The following is a 19,150-nucleotide window of genomic DNA, read 5'->3' on the forward strand; positions in this document are numbered from 1 at the left end:
AGACAGAGAGAAAGACAGAGATAGAGAGAGTGGCAGAGACAGAGAGTAACAGAGAGAGGGAGAGAGAGCCAGGGAGAGAAAGACAGAGGGCGAGAGAGACAGAGAGAAAGACAGAGAGAGTGGCAGAGACAGAGAGTAACAGAGAGAGAGACAGAGAGAGACAGAGGGAGAGAGAGCCAGGGACAGAAAGACAGAGGGAGAGGGAGACAGAGAGAAAGACAGAGAGAGCGGCAGAGACAGAGAGAGAGAGAGAGAGACGCACAGAAAGAGACAGTCAGCTTTCAGAGCAGTCACATGGTTTCCTGCAGGAGTGTCAGAGCCAGTGAGAGAATTGGCTCCTGTCCCAGAACTGAAAAAGCTAAAAGCTTCCGGCTGCAAAGTGAAAGCAAAAATGTAGATTTCCATCCGTGTGTCACCCTGCCCCCACCATCAGCAATCTAAAACTCCATCACTTCAACTCGAAAACCAGGGAAAATGCACCTACACATCCACTGGCTTCTCCTCAAGCTGGGTAAGCAACACTCTCACTCAGTCACAACAGTGGGAGCTTTACTCTGTATCTAACCCCGTGCTGTACCTGTACTGGGAGTGTTTGATGGGGACAGTGTAGAGGGAGCTTTACTCTGTATCTCACCCCGTGCTGTACCTGTCCTGGGAGTGTTTGATGGGGACAGTGTAGAGGGAGCTTTACTCTGTATCTCACCCCATGCTGTACCTGCCCTGGGATTGTTTGATGGGGACAGTGTAGAGGGAGCTTTACTCTGTATCTAACCCTGTGCTGTACCTGTCCTGGGATTGTTTGATGGGGACAGTGTAGAGGGAGCTTTACTCTGTATCTAACCCTGTGCTGTACCTGTCCTGGGAGTGTTTGATGGGGACAGTGTAGAGGGAGCTTTACTCTGTATCTCACCCCGTGCTGTACCTGTCCTGGGAGTGTTTGATGGGGACAGTGTAGAGGAAGCTTTACTCTGTATCTCACCCCGTGCTGTACCTGTCCTGGGAGTGTTTGATGGCGTCAGTGTAGCGGGAGCTTTACTCTGTATCTCACCCCGTGCTGTACCTGTCCTGGGAGTGTTTGATGGGGCCAGTGTAGAGGGAGCTTTACTCTATCTCACCCCATGCTGTACCTGTCCTGGGAGTGTTTGATGGGGTCAGTGTAGAGGGAGCTTTACTCTGTATCTCACCCTGTGCTGTACCTGTACTGGGAGTGTTTGATGGGGACAGTGTAGAGGGAGCTTTACTCTGTATCTAACCCCGTGCTGTACCTGTCCTGGGAGTGTTTGATAGGGACAGTGTAGAGGGAGCTTTACTCTGTATCTAACCCCGTGCTGTACCTGTCCTGGGAGTGTTTGATGGGGACAGTGTAGAGGGAGCTTTACTCTGTATCTAACCCCGTGCTGTACCTGTCCTGGGAGTGTTTGATGGGGGCAGTGTAGAGGGAGCTTTACTCTGTATCTAACCCCGTGCTGTACCTGTCCTGGGAGTGTTTGATGGGGGCAGTGTAGAGGGAGCTTTACTCTGTATCTAACACCGTGCTGTACCTGTCCTGGGAGTGTTTGATGGGGACAGTGTAGAGGGAGCTTTACTCTGTATCTAACCCTGTGCTGTACCTGTCCTGGGAGTGTCTATGGGGACAGTGTAGAGAGAGCTTTACTCTGTATCTAACCCTGTGCTGTCCCTGTCCTGGGAGTGTTTGATGGGGACAGTGTAGAGGGAGCTTTACTCTGTATCTAACCCAGTGCTGTACCTGTCCTGGGAGTGTTTGATGGAGACAGTGTAGAGGGAGCTTTACTCTGTATCTAACCCCGTGCTGTACCTGTCCTGGGAGTGTTTGATGGGGACAGTGTAGAGGGAGCTTTACTCTGTATCTAACCCCGTGCTGTACCTGTCCTGGGAGTGTTTGATGGGGACAGTGTTGAGGGAGCTTTACTCTGTATCTAACCCCGTGCTGTACCTGTCCTGGGAGTGTTTGATGGGGACAGTGTAGAGGGAGGTTTACTCTGTATCTAACCCTGTGCTGTACCTGTCCTGGGAGTGTCTATGGGGACAGTGTAGAGGGAGCTTTACTCTGTATCTAACCCTGTGCTGTCCCTGTCCTGGGAGTGTTTGATGGGGACAGTGTAGAGGGAGCTTTACTCTGTATCTAACCCAGTGCTGTACCTGTCCTGGGAGTGTTTGATGGAGACAGTGTAGAGGGAGCTTTACTCTGTATCTAACCCTGTGCTGTCCCTGTCCTGGGAGTGTTTGATGGGGACAGTGCAGAGGGAGGTTTACTCTGTATCTAACCCCGTGCTGTACCTGTCCTGGGAGTGTCTGATGGGGGCAGTTTAGAGGGAGCTTTACTCTGTATCTAACCCTGTGCTGTCCCTGTCCTGGGAGTGTTTGATGGGGACAGTGCAGAGGTGCTTTACTCTGTATCTAACCCCGTGCTGTACCTGTCCTGGGAGTGTCTGATGGGGGCAGTTTAGAGGGAGCTTTACTCTGTTTCTAACCCTGTGCTGTACCTGTCTCCATAGCCTTAGTTTTGGCCGATGATCCTGGAGCTCGGCCTGTGAATGAAGCTGCTGATGTGGTACTGGACTGCTGGTATATCGAGGACGCGAGTGGTCTCAGCGCCGTCAGTGGCGGATTCTCTCGGGAGAAAGCTTTGCTCGTACTCCGCAACGTCAGTATCGCCGGAGATGAGCAAACGTCCGCCTGGACTGACTACGAGGTTCGCGACGAGGATCGGAAGCACATCATCTTCGAGGTCATTGGTGAGACTCTTTTACCCTCTGTCAACCCCCAAAGCCTACTCCCAAACGGTAAGACTCCACCCCACCACCACCCGACCCCTCGGCACTATCGCTCTGACAGTGCAGCTCTCCCTCAGTACTGACCCTCCGACAGTGCAGCACTCCCTCAGTACTGACCCTCTGACAGTGCAGCGCTCCCTCAGTACTGACCCTCGGACAGAGCAGCACTCCCTCAGTACTGACCCTCTGACAGTGCAGCGCTCCCTCAGTACTGACCCTCTGACAGTGCAGCACTCCCTCAGTACTGACCCTCGGACAGAGCAGCACTCCCTCAGTACTGACCCTCTGACAGTGCAGCACTCTCTCACTACTGTCCCTCTGACAGTGCCGCACTCCCTCAGTACTGACCCTCTGACAGTGTGACATTCCCTCAGTACTGACCCTCCGACAGTGCAGCACTCCCTCAGTACTGACCCTCTGACAGTGCGGCACTCCCTCAGTACTGACCCTCTGACAGTGCGGGCACTCCCTCAGTACTGACCCTCTGACAGTGCGGCACTCCCTCAGTACTGACCCTCTGACAGTGCGGGCACTCCCTCAGTACTGACCCTCTGACAGTGTGGCACTCCCTCAGTACTGACCCTCTGACAGTGCGGGCACTCCCTCAGTACTGACCCTCTGACAGTGCGGGCACTGCCTCAGTACTGACCCTCTGACAGTGTGGCACTCCCTCAGTACTGACCCTCTGACAGTGCGGGCACTCCCTCAGTACTGACCCTCCGACCGTGCGGCGCTCTCTCAGTACTGACCATCTGGCAGTGGGGCAATCCCTCGGTACTGACCCTCTGACAGTGCGGCACTCCCTCAGTACTGACCCTCTGACAGTGCAGCACTCCCTCAGTACTGACCCTCTGACAGTGCAGCATTCCCTCACACTGACCCTCTGACAGTGCGGCACTCCCTCAGTACTGACCCTCTGACAGTGCGGCACCCCCTCAGTACTGACCCTCTGACAGTGCGGCACTCCCTCAGTACTGACCCTCTGACAGTGCAGCACTCCCTCAGTACTGACCCTCTGACAGTGCAGCATTCCCTCACACTGACCCTCTGACAGTGCGGCACTCCCTCAGTACTGACCCTCTGACAGTGCGGCACCCCCTCAGTACTGACCCTCTGACAGTGCGGCACTCCCTCAGTACTGACCCTCTGACAGTGCGGGCACTCCCTCAGTACTGACCCTCTGACAGTGCAGCATTCCCTCACACTGACCCTCTGACAGTGCGGCACCCGCTCAGTACTGACCCTCTGACAGTGCAGCTCCCACTCTGTACTGACCCTCTGACAGTGCGGGCACTCCCTCAGTACTGACCCTCTGACAGTGCGGCACTCCCTCAGTACTGACCCTCTGACCGTGCGGCGCTCTCTCAGTACTGACCCTCTGATAGAGCAGCACTCCCTCAGTACTGACCCTCTGACAGTGCGGCACTCCCTCAGTACTGACCCTCTGACCGTGCGGCGCTCTCTCAGTACTGACCCTCTGACAGTGCAGCATTCCCTCAGTACTGACCCTCTGACAGAGCAGCACTCCCTCAGTACTGACCCTCTGACAGTGCAGCATTCCCTCAGTACTGACCCTCTGACAGTGTGGCACTCCCTCAGTACTGACTCTCTGACAGTGCAGCACTCCCTCAGTACTGACCGTCTGACAGTGCAGCACTCCCTCAGTACTGACCCTCTGACAGTGCAGCCCTCCCTCAGTACTGACCCTTTGACAGTGCGGCCTTCCCTCGTACTGATGCTCTGACAGTGAGGCACTCCCTCAGTACTGACCCTCAGACAGTGCGGCACTCCCTCAGTACTGACCCTCAGACAGTGCAGCGCTCCCTCAGTACTGACCCTCAGACAGTGCAGCACTCCCTCAGTACTGACCCTCTGACCGTGCGGCGCTCTCTCAGTACTGACCCTCTGATAGAGCAGCACTCCCTCAGTACTGACCCTCTGACAGTGCGGCACTCCCTCAGTACTGACCCTCTGACCGTGCGGCGCTCTCTCAGTACTGACCCTCTGACAGTGCAGCATTCCCTCAGTACTGACCCTCTGACAGAGCAGCACTCCCTCAGTACTGACCCTCTGACAGTGCAGCATTCCCTCAGTACTGACCCTCTGACAGTGTGGCGCTCCCTCAGTACTGACCGTCTGACAGTGCAGCACTCCCTCAGTACTGACCCTCTGACAGTGCAGCCCTCCCTCAGTACTGACCCTTTGACAGTGCGGCCTTCCCTCGTACTGATGCTCTGACAGTGAGGCACTCCCTCAGTACTGACCCTCAGACAGTGCGGCACTCCCTCAGTACTGACCCTCAGACAGTGCAGCGCTCCCTCAGTACTGACCCTCTGACAGTGCGGCACTCCCTCAGTACTGACCCTCCGACAGTGTGGCACTCCCTCAGTACTGACCCTCAGACAGTGTGGCACTCCCTCAGTACTGACCCTCAGACAGTACAGAACTCCCTCAGTACTGACCCGTTGATCATTGTACCTGCAGGCTCGGAAGTCCCGATACCCAATGGAGAGATTCTGCTTCACGCAGACTGTGAAGGACAAGAGGTGACGTGCGAGATTAGCAGTTTCGAGGTTCCATCTGGGGAGGACGATGCTGAGAGGGCTCCTGGCACCTCATTCATCGGGGGGCTGCGTATCTCTGGGGGTGGCCTCGGCATGACTCTGCTGTTCAGAACCATTCCAGTCAGCGAGGAGAGCGGAGCACGGATATTCAACGAGAAGCTGAATGTAGAACTGAGCCCGACGGGAACTATCCCCCTTTCTGGTGGGTATCGCACTGAGGATTTGTACTCATTGGGATTGTGTAGAGTGGGACTGAACGGGAAGGGGTTGGGGTCCATTGGGATTGTGTACAGTGGGAGTGAACGGGAAGGGGTTTGGGTCCATTGGGATTGTGTACAGTAGGAATGAATGGGAAGGGCTTTGGGTCCATTGGGATTGTGTACAGTGGGAGTGAACGGGAAGGGGTTTGGGTCCATTGGGATTGTGTACAGTGGGAGTGAACGGGAAGGGGTTTGGGTCCATTGGGATCGTGTACAGTGGGAGTGAACGGGAAGGGGTTTGGGTCCATTGGGATTGTGTACAGTGGGAGTGAAGGGGACGGGGTTTGGGTCCATTGGGATTGTGTACAGTGGGAGTGAATGGGAAGGGGTTTGGGTGCATTGGGATTGTGTACAGTGGGAGTGAACGGGAAGGGGTTTGGGTCCATTGGGATTGTGTACAGTGGGAGTGAACGGGAAGAGGTTTGGGTCCATTGGGATTGTGTACAGTGGGAGTGAACGGGAAGGGGTTTGGGTCCATTGGGATTGTGTACAGTGGGAGTGAACGGGAAGGGGTTTGGGTCCATTGGGATTGTGTACAGTGGGAGTGAAGGGGAAGGGCTTTGGGTCCATTCGGATTGTGTACAGTGGGAGTGAACGGGAAGGGGTTTGGGTTCATTGGGATTGTGTACAGTGGGAGTGAACGGGAAGGGGTTTGGGTCCATTGGGATTACGTACAGTGGGAGTGAATGGGAAGGGGTTTGGGTTCATTGGGATTGTGTACAGTGGGAGTGAACGGGAAGGGGTTTGTGTCCATTGGGATTGTGTACAATGGGAGTGAAGGGGAAGGGGATTGGGTCCATTGGGATTGTGTACAGTGGGAGTGAAAGGGAAGGGGTTTGGGTCCATTGGGATTGTGAACAGTGGGAGTGAACGGGAAGGAGTTTGGGTCCATTGGGATTGTGAACAGTGGGAGTGAACGGGAAGGAGTTTGGGTCCATTGGGATTGTGTACAATGGGAGTGAACGGGAAGGAGTTTGGGTCAATTGGGATTGTGTACTGTGGGAGTGAACGGGAAGGGGTTTGGGTCCATTGGGATTGTGTACAATGGGAGTGAACGGGAAGGGGTTTGGGTCCATTGGGATTGTGTACAATGGGAGTGAATGGGAAGGGGTTTGGGTTCATTGCGATTGTGTAGAGTGGGACTGAACGGGAAGGGGTTGGGGTCCATTGGGATTGTGTACAGTGGGAATGAATGGGAAGGGCTTTGGGTCCATTGGGATTGTGTACAGTGGGAGTGAACGGGAAGGGGTTTGGGTCCATTGGGATAGTGTACAGTGGGAGTGAACGGGAAGGGGTTTGGGTTCATTGGGATTGTGTACAGTGGGAGTGAACGGGAAGGGGTTTGTGTCCATTGGGAATGTGTACAATGGGAGTGAAGGGGAAGGGGATTGGGTCCATTGGGATAGTGTACAATGGGAGTGAACGGGAAGGGGTTTGGGTCCATTGGGATTGTGTACAGTGGGAGTGAATGGGAAGGGGCTTGGGTCCATTGGGATTGTGTACAGTGGGAGTGAACAGGAAGGAGTTTGGGTCCATTGGGATTGTATACTGTGGGAGTGAACGGGAAGGGGTTTGGGTCCATTGGGTTTGTGTACAGTGGGAGTGAACGGGAAGGGGTTTGGGTTCATTGGGAATGTGTACAGTGGGAGTGAATGGGAAGGGGTTTGAGTCCATTGGGAATGTGTACAGTGGGAGTGAATGGGAAGGGGTTTGAGTCCATTGGGAATGTGTACAGTGGGAGTGAATGGGAAGGGGTTTGGGTCCATTGGGATTGTGTACAGTGGGAGTGAACGGGAATGGGTTTGGGTCCATTGGGATTATGTACAGTGGGAGTGAATGGGAAGGGGTTTGGGTCCATTGGGATTGTGTACAGTGGGAGTAAACGGGAAGGAGTTTAGGTCCATTGGGACTGAATACAGTGGGAGTGAACGGGAAGGGGTTTGGGTCCACTGTATTGTGTACAGTGGGAGTGAATGGGAAGGGGTTTGGGTCCATTGGGATTGTGTACAGTGGGAGTGAATGGGAAGGGGTTTGGGTCCATTGGCATTGTGTACAGTGGGAGTGAATGGGAAGGGGTTTGGGTCCATTGGGATTGTGTACAGTGGGAGTGAATGGGAAGGAGTTTAGGTCCATTGGGATTGTGTACAGTGGGAGTGAACGGGAAGGGGTTTCGGTCCATTGGGATTGTGTACAGTGGGAGTGAACGGGAAGGGGTTTGGGTCCAGTGGGATTGTGTACAGTGGGAGTGAACGGTGAGTGGTTTGGGTCCTGTGGGATTGTGTACAGTGGGAGTGAACGGGAAGGCGTTTTGGTCCATTGGGATTGATTCCTGTTCCATTAATCCACAGTGCAATTCCTCGTCTACACTCGTACGTCAAGCATCCGGACGCTCCTGGGCCAGACCATCCTCCTGGACTGCGGGTTTCTGGGAGATGACCCCAGCACGATATCGGTCGATTGGCGGATACAGCACAAAGGCACAGGTCGGAGAATCTACACATTCTCAGAGGGCCAAGGGATGTCAGAGCGGGAGGGCACCTTGATGGACGCCAACCAGGTTGGCAGCAACGGGAATGTGTCACTCCTTCTGCGCGACATAACCGTCCAAGATGAGGGGACATACATCTGCATTGTCCAGGGGCACAAAGTTCACAGCCAGCAGACCATCTCAGTGGAAATAATGGGTAAGTCAGTGTCCAGATACATCCCCGTGTGTGTCAGAGAGAGGACCGAGAAACATGAGTCAGTGCATAGATATCTCCCTGAGAGAGAGAGATAGAGATAGAGAGAGAGGACTGAGAGACCCCAGTCAGTGTACAGATATCACCCCGAGAGAGAGAGAGAGAGAGGTGACTGAGAGACACCAGTCAGTGTACAGATATCTCCCTGAGAGAGAGAGGGGACTGAGAGACACCAGTCAGTGTACAGATATCTCCCTGAGAGAGAGAGGGGACTGAGCGACACCAGTCAATGTACAGATATATCCCTGTGAGAGAGGGACTGAGAGACACCAGTCAGTGTACAGATATCTCCCTGAGAGAGAGATAGAGATAGAGAGAGGGGACTGAGAGACACCAGTCAGTGTACAGATATCTCCCTGAGAGAGAGAGGGGACTGAGAGACACCAGTCAGTGTACAGATATCTCCCTGAGAGAGAGAGGGGACTGAGAGACACCAGTCAGTGTACAGATATCTCCCTGAGAGAGAGATAGAGATAGAGAGAGAGGACTGAGAGACACCAGTCAGTGTACAGATATCTCCCTGAGAGAGAGAGGGGACTGAGAGACACCAGTCAGTGTACAGATATCTCCCTGAGAGAGGGGACTGAGAGACACCAGTCAGTGTTCAGATATCTCCCTGAGAGAGAGGGGGGACTGAGAGACACCAGTCAGTGTATAGATATCTCCCTGAGAGAGAGAGGCAACTGAGAGACACCAGTCAGTGTACAGATATCTCCCTGAGAGAGAGAGGGGACTGAGAGACACCAGTCAGTGTACAGATATCTCCCTGAGAGAGAGAGGCAACTGAGAGACACCAGTCAGTGTACAGATATCTCCCTGAGAGAGAGAGGGGACTGAGAGATACCAGTCAGTGTACAGATATCTCCCTGAGAGAGAGAGGGGACTGAGAGACACCAGTCAGTGTACAGATATCTCCCTGAGAGAGAGGGGGAACTGAGAGACACCAGTCAGTGTACAGATATCTCCCTGAGAGAGAGAGGGGACTGAGAGACACCAGTCAGTGTGCAGATATCTCCCTGAGAGAGAGAGAGGGGACTGGGAGACACCAGTCATTGTACAGATATCTCCCTGAGAGAGAGAGGGGGGGGACGGGGGGACTGAGAGACGCCAGTCAGTGTACAGATATCTCCCTGAGAGAGAGAGAGAGAGGGGACTGAGAGACACCAGTCAGTGTACAGATATCTCCCTGAGAGAGAGGGGACTGAGAGACACCAGTCAGTGTACAGATATCACCCTAAGAGAGGGGACTGAGAGATACCAGTCAGTGCACAGATATCTCCCTGAGAGAGAGAGGACTGAGAGACACCAGTCAGTGTACAGAAATCTACCTGAGAGAGAGAGGGGGACTGAGAGACACCAGTCAGTGTACAGATGAAATGAAAATCACTTATTGTCACGAGTAGGCTTCAATTAAGTTACTGTGAAAAGCCCCTAGTCACCACATTCCAGCGCCTGTCCGGGGAGGCTGGTACGGGAATCGAACCGTGCGGCTGGCCTGCTTGGTCTGCTTTAAAAGCTAGCGATTTAGCCCAGTGAGCAAAACCAGCTGAGAGACACCAGTCAGTGTACAGATATCTCCCTGAGAGAGAGAGGGGACGGAGAGACACCAGTCAGTGTACAGATATCTCCCTGAGAGAGAGAGGGGACGGAGAGACACCAGTCAGTGTACAGATATCTCCCTGAGAGAGAGAGGGGACTGAGAGACACCAGTCAGTGTACAGATATCTCTCTGAGAGAGAGGGGACTGAGAGACACCAGTCAGTGTACAGATATCTCCCTGAGAGAGGGGACTGAGAGACACCAGTCAGTGTACAGATATCTCCCTGAGAGAGAGGGGGGACTGAGAGACACCAGTCAGTGTACAGATATCTCCCTGAGAGAGAGGGGGGACTGAGAGACACCAGTCAGTGTACAGATCTCTCCCTGAGAGAGAGGGGACTGAGAGACACCAGTCAGTGTACAGATATCTCCCTGAGAGAGGGGACTGAGAGACACCAGTCAGTGTACAGATATCTCCCTGAGAGAGAGGGGGGACTGAGAGACACTAGTCAGTGTACAGATATCTCCCTGAGAGAGAGGGGGGACTGAGAGACACCAGTCAGTGTACAGATATCTCCCTGAGAGAGAGGGACTGAGAGACACCAGTCAGTGTACAGATATCTCCCTGAGAGAGAGGGGACTGAGAGACACCAGTCAGTGTACAGATATCTCACTGAGAGAGAGAAAGGTGACTGAGAGACACCAGTCAGTGTACAGATATCTCCCTGAGAGAGAGGGGGGACTGAGAGACACCAGTCAGTGTACAGATCTCTCCCTGAGAGAGAGAGAGGACTGAGAGACACCAGTCAGTGTACAGATATCTCCCTGAGAGAGAGAGGGGACTGAGAGACTCCAGTCAGTGTACAGATATCTCCCTGAGAGAGAGGGGACTGAGAGACACCAGTCAGTGTACAGATATCTCCCTGAGAGAGAGAGGGGACTGAGAGACAGCAGTCAGTGTACAGATATCTCCCTGAGAGAGAGGGACTGAGAGACTCCAGTCAGTGTACAGATATCCCCCTGAGATAGAGAGGGGGGGGGGGGGAACTGAGTGATATGCCATCAGTGAACACACGACGAATGGTGAACGTAACTGAGGCTTTAATACGCCAAACAGAAAGCCTCATGGCCTCTGATCCCGAACTGGGTCAGACACGGAGACCAGCCACCTTTATACCGAGCCCAAGGGGAGGCGGGGCTATTGGGCAGTGGTTTACTACATTACATGTAATAGTGGCCATTTACCACAATAGACATATTACAGTGGTTTACCACATTCACCCCCTGTTAAAAAAAAAAGAGTCCAGCAGGGGTGAATTGGGCTTAAAGATCAAGTCTGTCGGGGGACTTGACCTTCCGCCGTGATCGCCTCAGTCCCGGCTGTGGTGTGGGCACCGGTGTCGAAACCTGCGTGTCCGGGAGCATGTTGCCCTCTTCTTCACCCAGTTGCTGAGTCGGTGGAGCGGGGGACGGGGGGGCGGTGTATGGGTGGGGATGGTGGTGATGGTTGCTGGGGAACCTGCAGGTGCCAAATCCCGAAGGGAGACTGTGTCCTGTCGCCCGTCAGATGTGCCACGGAGGCATATTGTGGATTGGCATGGAGGAGCAGGACCTTCTCGACGTGGTGATCTGATTCATGGCTCCTCGCATGCTTCCGGAGGAGGGCGGGCCCTGGGACTGTCTGCCAGGACGGGAGCGAGACTCCGGAGGTATACTCCCTAGGGAAGGCAAACATACGCTCATGACGAGTCTCATTGGTGGCAGTACACAGGAGCGACCGGATGGAGTGGACTGCATCAGGGAGGACCTCCTGCCAGCAGGAGACTGGGAGACTTCTAGACCGTAGGTCCAGGAGGACGGCCTTCCAGACCGTCACGTCTCCCTCTCCACCTGTCAGTTGCCCTGAGGGTTGTAGCTGGTCGTCCTGCTGGAGGCGATGCCCTTGCTCAGCAGGAACTGATGCAACTCGTCGCTCATGAAGGAGGAACCCCGATCGCTATGGATGTATGTGGGGAACCCGAACAAGGTGAAAAGACTGGTCTGGGCCTTGGTGGCGGTGGCAGAGGTCATGTCAGGGCATGGGATGGCAAAGGGGAATCTTGAGTACTCGTCAACAATGTTGAGGAAGTACACGTAACGATCAGTGGAAGGAAGGGGCCCTTTGAAATCGATGCTGGGGTGCTCAAAGGGGCGGGAGGCCTTTACCAGGTGCACTCTGGCCGATAGAAGTGCAGTTTGCACCCCGTGCAGACCTGGCAGTCCCTGGTCACGGTCCTGACCTCCTCGATGGAGTAAGGCAGGTTGCGAGCGTTGATAAAGTGAAAAAAACGGGTGACCCCCGGGTGACAGAGGTCATTGTGGAGAGCCCGGAGTCAGTCACCTTGTGCGCCGGCACATGTGCCATGGGATAGGGCATCTGGGGGCTCATTGAGCTTCCTCGGTTGGTACAAGATCTCATAGTCGTAGGTGGAGAGCTCGATCCTCCACCTCAGAATCTTGTCGTTCTTGATCTTGCCCCGCTGTGTATTGTTAAACATGAAGGCAACCGACCGTTGGTCAGTGAGGAGAGTGAATCACCTGCCGGCCAGGTAATGCCTCCAATGTCGCACAGCTTCTACAATGGCTTGGGCTTCCTTTTCGACGGAGGAGTGTCGAATTTCGGAGGCATGGAGGGTACGGGAGAAGAAAGCCACGGGCCTGCCCGCCTGGTTGACGGTAGCGGTCAGAGCAAAGTCCGACGCATCGCTCTCCACCTGGAATGGAATGGACTCGTCCACAGCGTGCATCACGGCTTTGGCAATATCTGCCCAGGGGAAAAATGGTGGATTTAATAAGTGGACGGGCCTTGTTCGCATAATTGGGGACCCACTGGGCATAGTAGGAGAAGAACCCCAGGCATCTCTTCAGGGCCTTGGGGCAGTGGGGGAGGGGGAGTTCCAGGAGGGGGCACATCCGGTCGGTGTCGGGCCGTCGGACTCCGTGTTCCACAACGTAGCCAAGGATGGCTCGGCGGGTTGTACGCAAAACACATTTTTCCTTATTGTAAGTGAGGTACAGGAGTTGAGCGGTGTGGAGGAAGTGTCGGAGGTTTTCGTCATGGTCCTGCTGGTCATGCCACAGATGGTGACATTATCTATGGACGGGAATGTGGCCCGCAGTCCGTACTGGTCAACCATCCGGTACATTTCTCATTGGAAGACCGAGATCCCATTGGTGACGCCGAAGGGAACCCTGAGGAAGTGGTAGAGGCGGCCATCTGTCGCGAAGGCAGTGTATTGGCGGTCCTCCGGCCGGAGAGGGAGCTGGTGGTATGCAGACTTCAAGTCAACTGTGGAGAAGACTCGATACTGCGCAATTTGATTGACCATGTCAGATATGCGGGGGAGGGGGTACTCATCGAGCTGTGTGTACCGGGTTATGGTCTGATTGTAGTCGATGACCAACCGGTGCTTCTCCCCAGTCTTGACGACCAGCACTTGGGCTCTCCAGGGGCTGTTACTCGCCTCAATGACCCCATCTCGTAGGAGCCGCCAGACATTTGACCTGATAAAGGTCCTATCTCTGGCACTGTATCGCCTGCTCCTAGTAGCGACAGGCTTACAGTCCGGGGTGAGGTTAGCAAAGAGCGAGGGTGGGGCGACCTTAAGGGTCGCAAGGCTACAGACGGTGAGGGGAGGGCAGGGGTCCGCCAAACTTTAAAGTAATGCTTTGGAGGTGACACTGGAAGTTGAGCCCCAGTCATAGGGCAACACAGAGATGGGGAAGGACGTAGAGCTTAAAGTTAGTGTACTCTACGCCTTGTCCAGTAAGGGTCGCGACATAGTGCCCCCGGATTTCTACTTAATGTGATCTGGAAGCCAGGGTGATTTTCGGGGTCATTGGTGAGATTGGGAGGGAGCAGCGCCTTACCGTATCTGGGTGTATGAAGCTGTCTGTGCTCCTTGAGTTGTAAAGGCAGGCCGTCTCGTGCCCGTTGATCCGGGCAGTAATCGTAGATTTTGCAAGGTGATGAGGCTGTGACTGGTCGAGCGTGATGGAGGCGAGCTTCAGAAGGTGATGGGCAGGCCGGTCGGAGGTAGCGACGGCCAACGTACGACCGGGTGAGCAGGGCTCCCGGGAAGCTGCAGAGTGGTCCCAAGGTGGCGGCTCCCATGGGTCGCGCGTGGTGGGCAAAATCGAAGATGGCAGCGTCCACGGGTCGCACATGGCGGGTGGCGCGGCAGCTGGGGGCGGCCCTGACAGGCAGCAGGCTGCACTGTGGGGCCTCGGAGTTTTTGGGAGAGATCGGGCCTGGCAGGCTTTCGCAAAGTGGCCCTTCCTCCCACACCCGTTGCAGGTCGTGTTCCGTGCAGGGCAGCGTTGTCCGGGATGATTACCCTGGCTGCAAAAGTAGCACTTCGGGCTTCTGGCATTGGCGGGCTGCAGCGTGGCACAGGCTTGCGCCACACTCGAGTCGGCTGATGGCGGCGCCCACAAGGTTCACGAGGGTGCCGCACGGTCGGAGGCGTAGGCCTCCATGTTCTGGTAGGCCACCTCCAGTGGGTTTGAGAGTTGCACTGTCTCTGGGACGCCGAGCGTACTCCCTTCTAGCAATCGCTGGCGGATGTAGTTTGATTTCATGCCTGCGACATAGGCGTCCCTGACCAACAGCTCCGTGTGTTGGGTAGCCGATACCGCCTGGCATCATAGTTCCGGCAGAGTACCTGCAGGAATTTTGCTAGTGATTCCCCAGGGCATTGTCGTCTCGTGGCAAGAAGGTGCCTAGCACACACCTCGTTCACAGTCTTAACATCGTGTACCTTCAGCAGCATTATCGCCTCCGTATACGAGGGGGCGTCCCTGATGAGAAGAAAGACTTGCGGCCCACCCTTGCGTGGAGGATCTGCTTCTTTTGGAGGTCGGTGAAGTCTTCGGTGAAGGATCCGAGGTACGCTTCGAAGCAGCTTAGCCAGTACTTGAATGTTGCAGTGGTGTCGGCTGCCTGTGGGTCCAGCCCCAGGCGATCAGGCTTGAGCGATGAATTCATCTTAGATGTTTAGTTTATTAAATTGATATGCCATCAATGAACACATGACGAGTGGTGAACGTAACTGAGGCTTTAATACACTCAATAGAAAGCCTCCTGGCCTCGGATCCCGAACTGCATCAGAGGCGGAGTCCAGCCACCTTTATACCGAGCCCGAGGGGCGGCGGAGCCAGGGGGCAGTAGTTTATCACATTACATGTAACATAGTAGTAGTTTACCACAATACACATATTATATACTACAGTGGTTTACCACACTGCGAGACACCAGTCAATTTGCAGATATCTCCCTGGCAGAGAGAGAGAGGACTGAGAGATACCAGTCAGTGTACAGATATCTCCCTGAGAGAGAGAGGGGACTGAGAGACACCAGTCAGTGTACAGATATCTCCCTGAGAGAGAGAGAGGACTGAGAGACACCAGTCAGTGTACAGATATCTCCCTGAGAGAGAGATAGGACTGAGAGACACCAGTCAGTGTACAGATATCTCACTGAGAGAGAGAGGACTGAGAGATACCAGTCAGTGTACAGATATCTCCCTGAGAGACACCAGTCAGTGTACAGATATCTCCCTGAGAGGGGGTGAGGACTGAGAAACACCAGTCAGTGTACAGATAACTCCCTGAGAGAGAGAGAGAGAGAGGGTACTGAGAGACACCAGTCAGTGTACAGATATCTCCCTGAGAGGGGGTGAGGACTGAGAAACACCAGTCAGTGTACAGATAACTCCCTGAGAGAGAGAGAGAGAGAGAGGGTACTGAGAGACACCAGTCAGTGTACAGATATCTCCCTGAGAGGGGGTGAGGACTGAGAAACACCAGTCAGTGTACAGATATCTCCCTGAGAGAGTGAGGGTACTGAGAGACACCAGTCAGTGTACAGATATCTCCCTGAGAGAGAGAGAGGGGACTGAGAGACACCAGTCAGTGTACAGATATCTCCCTGAGAGAGGGGATTGAGAGACACCAGTCAGTGAACAGATATCTCCCTGAGAGAGAGGGACTGAGAGACACCAGTCAGTGTACAGATATCTCCCTGAGTGAAGGATAGAGAGAGAGGGTTAATACTGTTATACTCTATTAATTTTCAGAGCCTCCCAGAGTCACGCTGACACCAGAGTTGCTGTACTTTCACCATGGAATGCGCGAGAGCCTGACCTGTCAGATTTCACGATACTACCCGCTCGATGTGACTGTGTCGTGGTCGGTGCGGACTGAGGGGGACGACTTGGACCCCGTTCCGCTGTCCGGTGTCTCTTACTCCAGCCATCGCAAGAACAAGGATGGGACGTACAACATCTCATCGCAGGTCACCATCACACCCGACCTCCCGGAGCCTGCGTCTGTTTATACATGCGAGGTGGCCCACATCGCCCTCGCGGAGCCTATCCACGTTTCTGTACAACTTCAAAGGCCCATAGGTACACATTAATCACCCTATTCCTCCTTCCCTCCGATAGGGGAAGGGGCTGCCTGGTGCGTGTAACTGGGAAGAGGTGGGTGAGAGGGTTAATCCCTCCTCCGATAGGGGAAGGGGCTGCCTGGTGTGTGTAACTGGGAGGAGGTGGGTGAGAGGGTTAACACCCCCTCCGAAAGGGGAAGGGGCTGCCTGGTGTGTGTAACTGGGAGGAGGTGGGTGAGAGGGTTAATCCCCCCTCCGATAGGGAAAGGGGCTGCCTGGTGTGTGTAACTGGGAGGAGGTGGGTGAGGGGGTTAATCCCCACTCCCTCCGATAGGGGAAGGGGCTGCCTGGTGTGTGTAACTGGGAGGAGGTGGGTGAGGGGGTTAATCCCCACTCCCTCCAATAGGGGAAGGGGGTGCCTGGTGTGTGTAACTGGGAGGAGGTGGGTGAGTGGGTTAATCCCCCTCCGATAGGGGAAGGGGCTGCCTGGTGTGTGTAACTGGGAGGAGGTGGGTGAGAGAGTTAATCCCCCTCCGATAGGGGAAGGGGCTGCCTGGTGTGTGTAACTGGGAGGAGGTGGGTGAGAGGGTTAATCCCCCTCCGATAGGGGAAGGGGCTGCTTGGTGTGTGTAACTGGGAGGAGGTGGGTGAGATGGTTAATCCCCCCCTCCCTCCGATAGGGGAAGGGGCTGCCTGGTGCGTATAACTGGGAGGAGGTGGGTAAGAGGGTTAATCCCCCTCCGACAGGGGAAGGGGCTGCCTTGTGTGTGTAACTGGGAGGAGGTGGGTGAGGGGGTTAATCCCCACTCCCTCCGATAGGGGAAGGGTCTGCCTGGTGTGTGTAACTGGGAGGAGGTGGGTAAGAGGGTTAATCCCCCTCCGACAGGGGAAGGGGCTGCCTGGTGTGTGTAACTGGGAGGAGGGGGTGAGAAGGTTAATCCCCCTCCCTCCGATAGGGGAAGGGGCTGCCTGGTGTGTGTAACTGGGAGGAGGTGGGTGAGAGGGTTAATCCCCCTCCGATAGGGGATCGGGCTGCCTGGTGTGTGTAACTGGGAGGAGGTGGATGGGAGGGTTAATCCCCCTCCGATAGGGGAAGGGGCTGCCTGGTGTGTGTAACTGGGAGGAGGGGTGAGAGGGTTAATGCCCCTCCGATAGGGGAAGGGGCTGCCTGGTGTCTGTAACTGGGAGGAGGTGGGTGAGGGGGTTAATCCTCACTCCCTCCGATAGGGGAACGGGCTGCCTGGTGTGTGTAACTGGGAGGAGGGGGTGAGAGGGTTAATCCCCCCTCCGATAGGGGAAGGGGCTGCCTGGTGTGTGTAACTGGGAGGAGGTGGGTGAGAGGGTTAATCCCCCTCCCTCCGATAGGGGAAGGGGCTGCCTGGTGTGTGTAACTGGGAGGAGGTGGGTGAGAGGGTTAATCCCCCTCCGATAGGGGAAGGGGCTGCCTGGTGTGTGTAACTGGGAGGAGGTGTGTGAGAGGGTTAATCCCCCTCCGATAGGGGAAGGGGCTGCCTGGTGTGTGTAACTGGGAGGAGGTGGGTGAGGGGGTTAATCCCCCCTCCCTCCGATAGGGGAAGGGGCTGCCTGGTGTGTGTCAGTGGGAGGAGGTGGGTGAAAGGGTTAATCCCCCCTCCGATAGGGGAAGGGGCTGCCTGGTGTGTGTAACTGGGAGGAGGTGGGTGAGAGGGTTAATGATCTCTCTGGTGGGCATTGAGGGGGACGAGGGTAGTGGGGATGGCAGAGTTCTCTTACCCTGAGCTAGATTTATGGCCGAACTGTGAGTGGGGGGGGGGGGGGAGGGCTGCAGAGAGTTGAACCCCCTCGCCCAGGGATGACTGGACAGATGTGGGGGAGGGGATCGCGAGGGAGTTTGATCAGGGCCTTGTAAATAATAATATTTTCCAACAGGCCCTTCAGCCCATTTCTTATCTCTCAATCTTCCCTTTGCACCTTACAGGTGAGGAAGAGGGTATCCTGTTTTCGATATCTGGGATTGTTATCTCCTCAATTCTATTCCTCCTGGCCCTCGTACATTTCTGTCGACGCACTCCGAGACCTGCCGGTAAGGAATCTCTCACATGACACTTGCCCCGTCGTGAGCATGATGGGATAACGATTGAGGTCTCCAAATTCAACCCATTTCACCTCTCCCTCTCGCTTCTTGCAGGGCCCACAGATGGGACACGATAGGAAAAGGTGAGTCTTCTTCTGCTCCCCAACGAATGTGCCATGACGTGCAAAATTGCTGCTGCTAGGCCCGGAAACCTGCCCCTCAAATTAATGCTGTCCTCTTTGCCTTGTGGCTTCCTCACCCATTTGTACCCACTGACACATCCAGTCATTGAGACTCCCTCATGACACATCCATTCCTACTCTGTTGACAGGGATACTGCTGTCATGGTTGTTCCGGGCGGGTCCCGGTGCAGCCAGGTACGCCAGGGAGACGACCCACCGTGAAGTGGAGGCGCCGAGGCTCCAGGGCTCCGGGCTCTTTCCGCATTCTGAGCTGAGTTTGGTCGTTGGATCCCTGAACACTCCCATTGAAGACTTCTAATCCCTAAACTCTCTCCATCGAAGATCATCCCTCTAATCCCCAAACTCTCTCCATCGAACACCATCCCTCTAATCCCCAAACACTGTCTCCATCGAAGACCAACCCTCTAATCCCCAAACTCACTCCATCGAAGACCATCCCTCTAATCCCCAAACACTGTCTCCATCGAAGACCAACCCTCTCATCCCCAAACATTCTCCATCGAAGACCATCCCTCTCATCCCCAAACATTCTCCATCGAAGACCAACCCTCTCATCCCCAAACATTCT

At 54.8% G+C, this 19,150-nt stretch overlaps 1 protein-coding gene across 3 annotated transcripts; it reads left to right on the forward strand.

Annotated features, from left to right (window-relative positions):
- The first annotated feature begins 313 nt into the window (after positions 1-313).
- Positions 314-18,793, forward strand: LOC119979246 (tapasin-related protein-like). Of its 3 annotated transcripts, none has more exons than XM_038821185.1 (8): positions 314-511; positions 2,517-2,756; positions 5,280-5,561; positions 7,968-8,303; positions 16,016-16,345; positions 18,284-18,388; positions 18,494-18,522; positions 18,665-18,793. In XM_038821185.1, the coding sequence occupies exons 1-7, from the start codon at positions 475-477 to the stop codon at positions 18,514-18,516; spliced, it is 1,353 nt and encodes a 450-aa protein (XP_038677113.1). In that variant the 5' UTR covers positions 314-474; the 3' UTR covers positions 18,517-18,522; positions 18,665-18,793. The 3 variants fall into 3 exon arrangements, with proteins under 3 accessions (XP_038677113.1, XP_038677112.1, XP_038677111.1); XM_038821184.1 differs by having other exon boundaries at positions 18,711-18,793; XM_038821183.1 differs by having other exon boundaries at positions 18,494-18,793.
- Positions 18,794-19,150: the final 357 nt, after the last annotated feature.

The sequence above is a fragment of the Scyliorhinus canicula genome, chromosome 16, assembly GCF_902713615.1.
Source record: "Scyliorhinus canicula chromosome 16, sScyCan1.1, whole genome shotgun sequence".
NCBI classification, from domain to species: domain Eukaryota; kingdom Metazoa; phylum Chordata; class Chondrichthyes; order Carcharhiniformes; family Scyliorhinidae; genus Scyliorhinus; species Scyliorhinus canicula.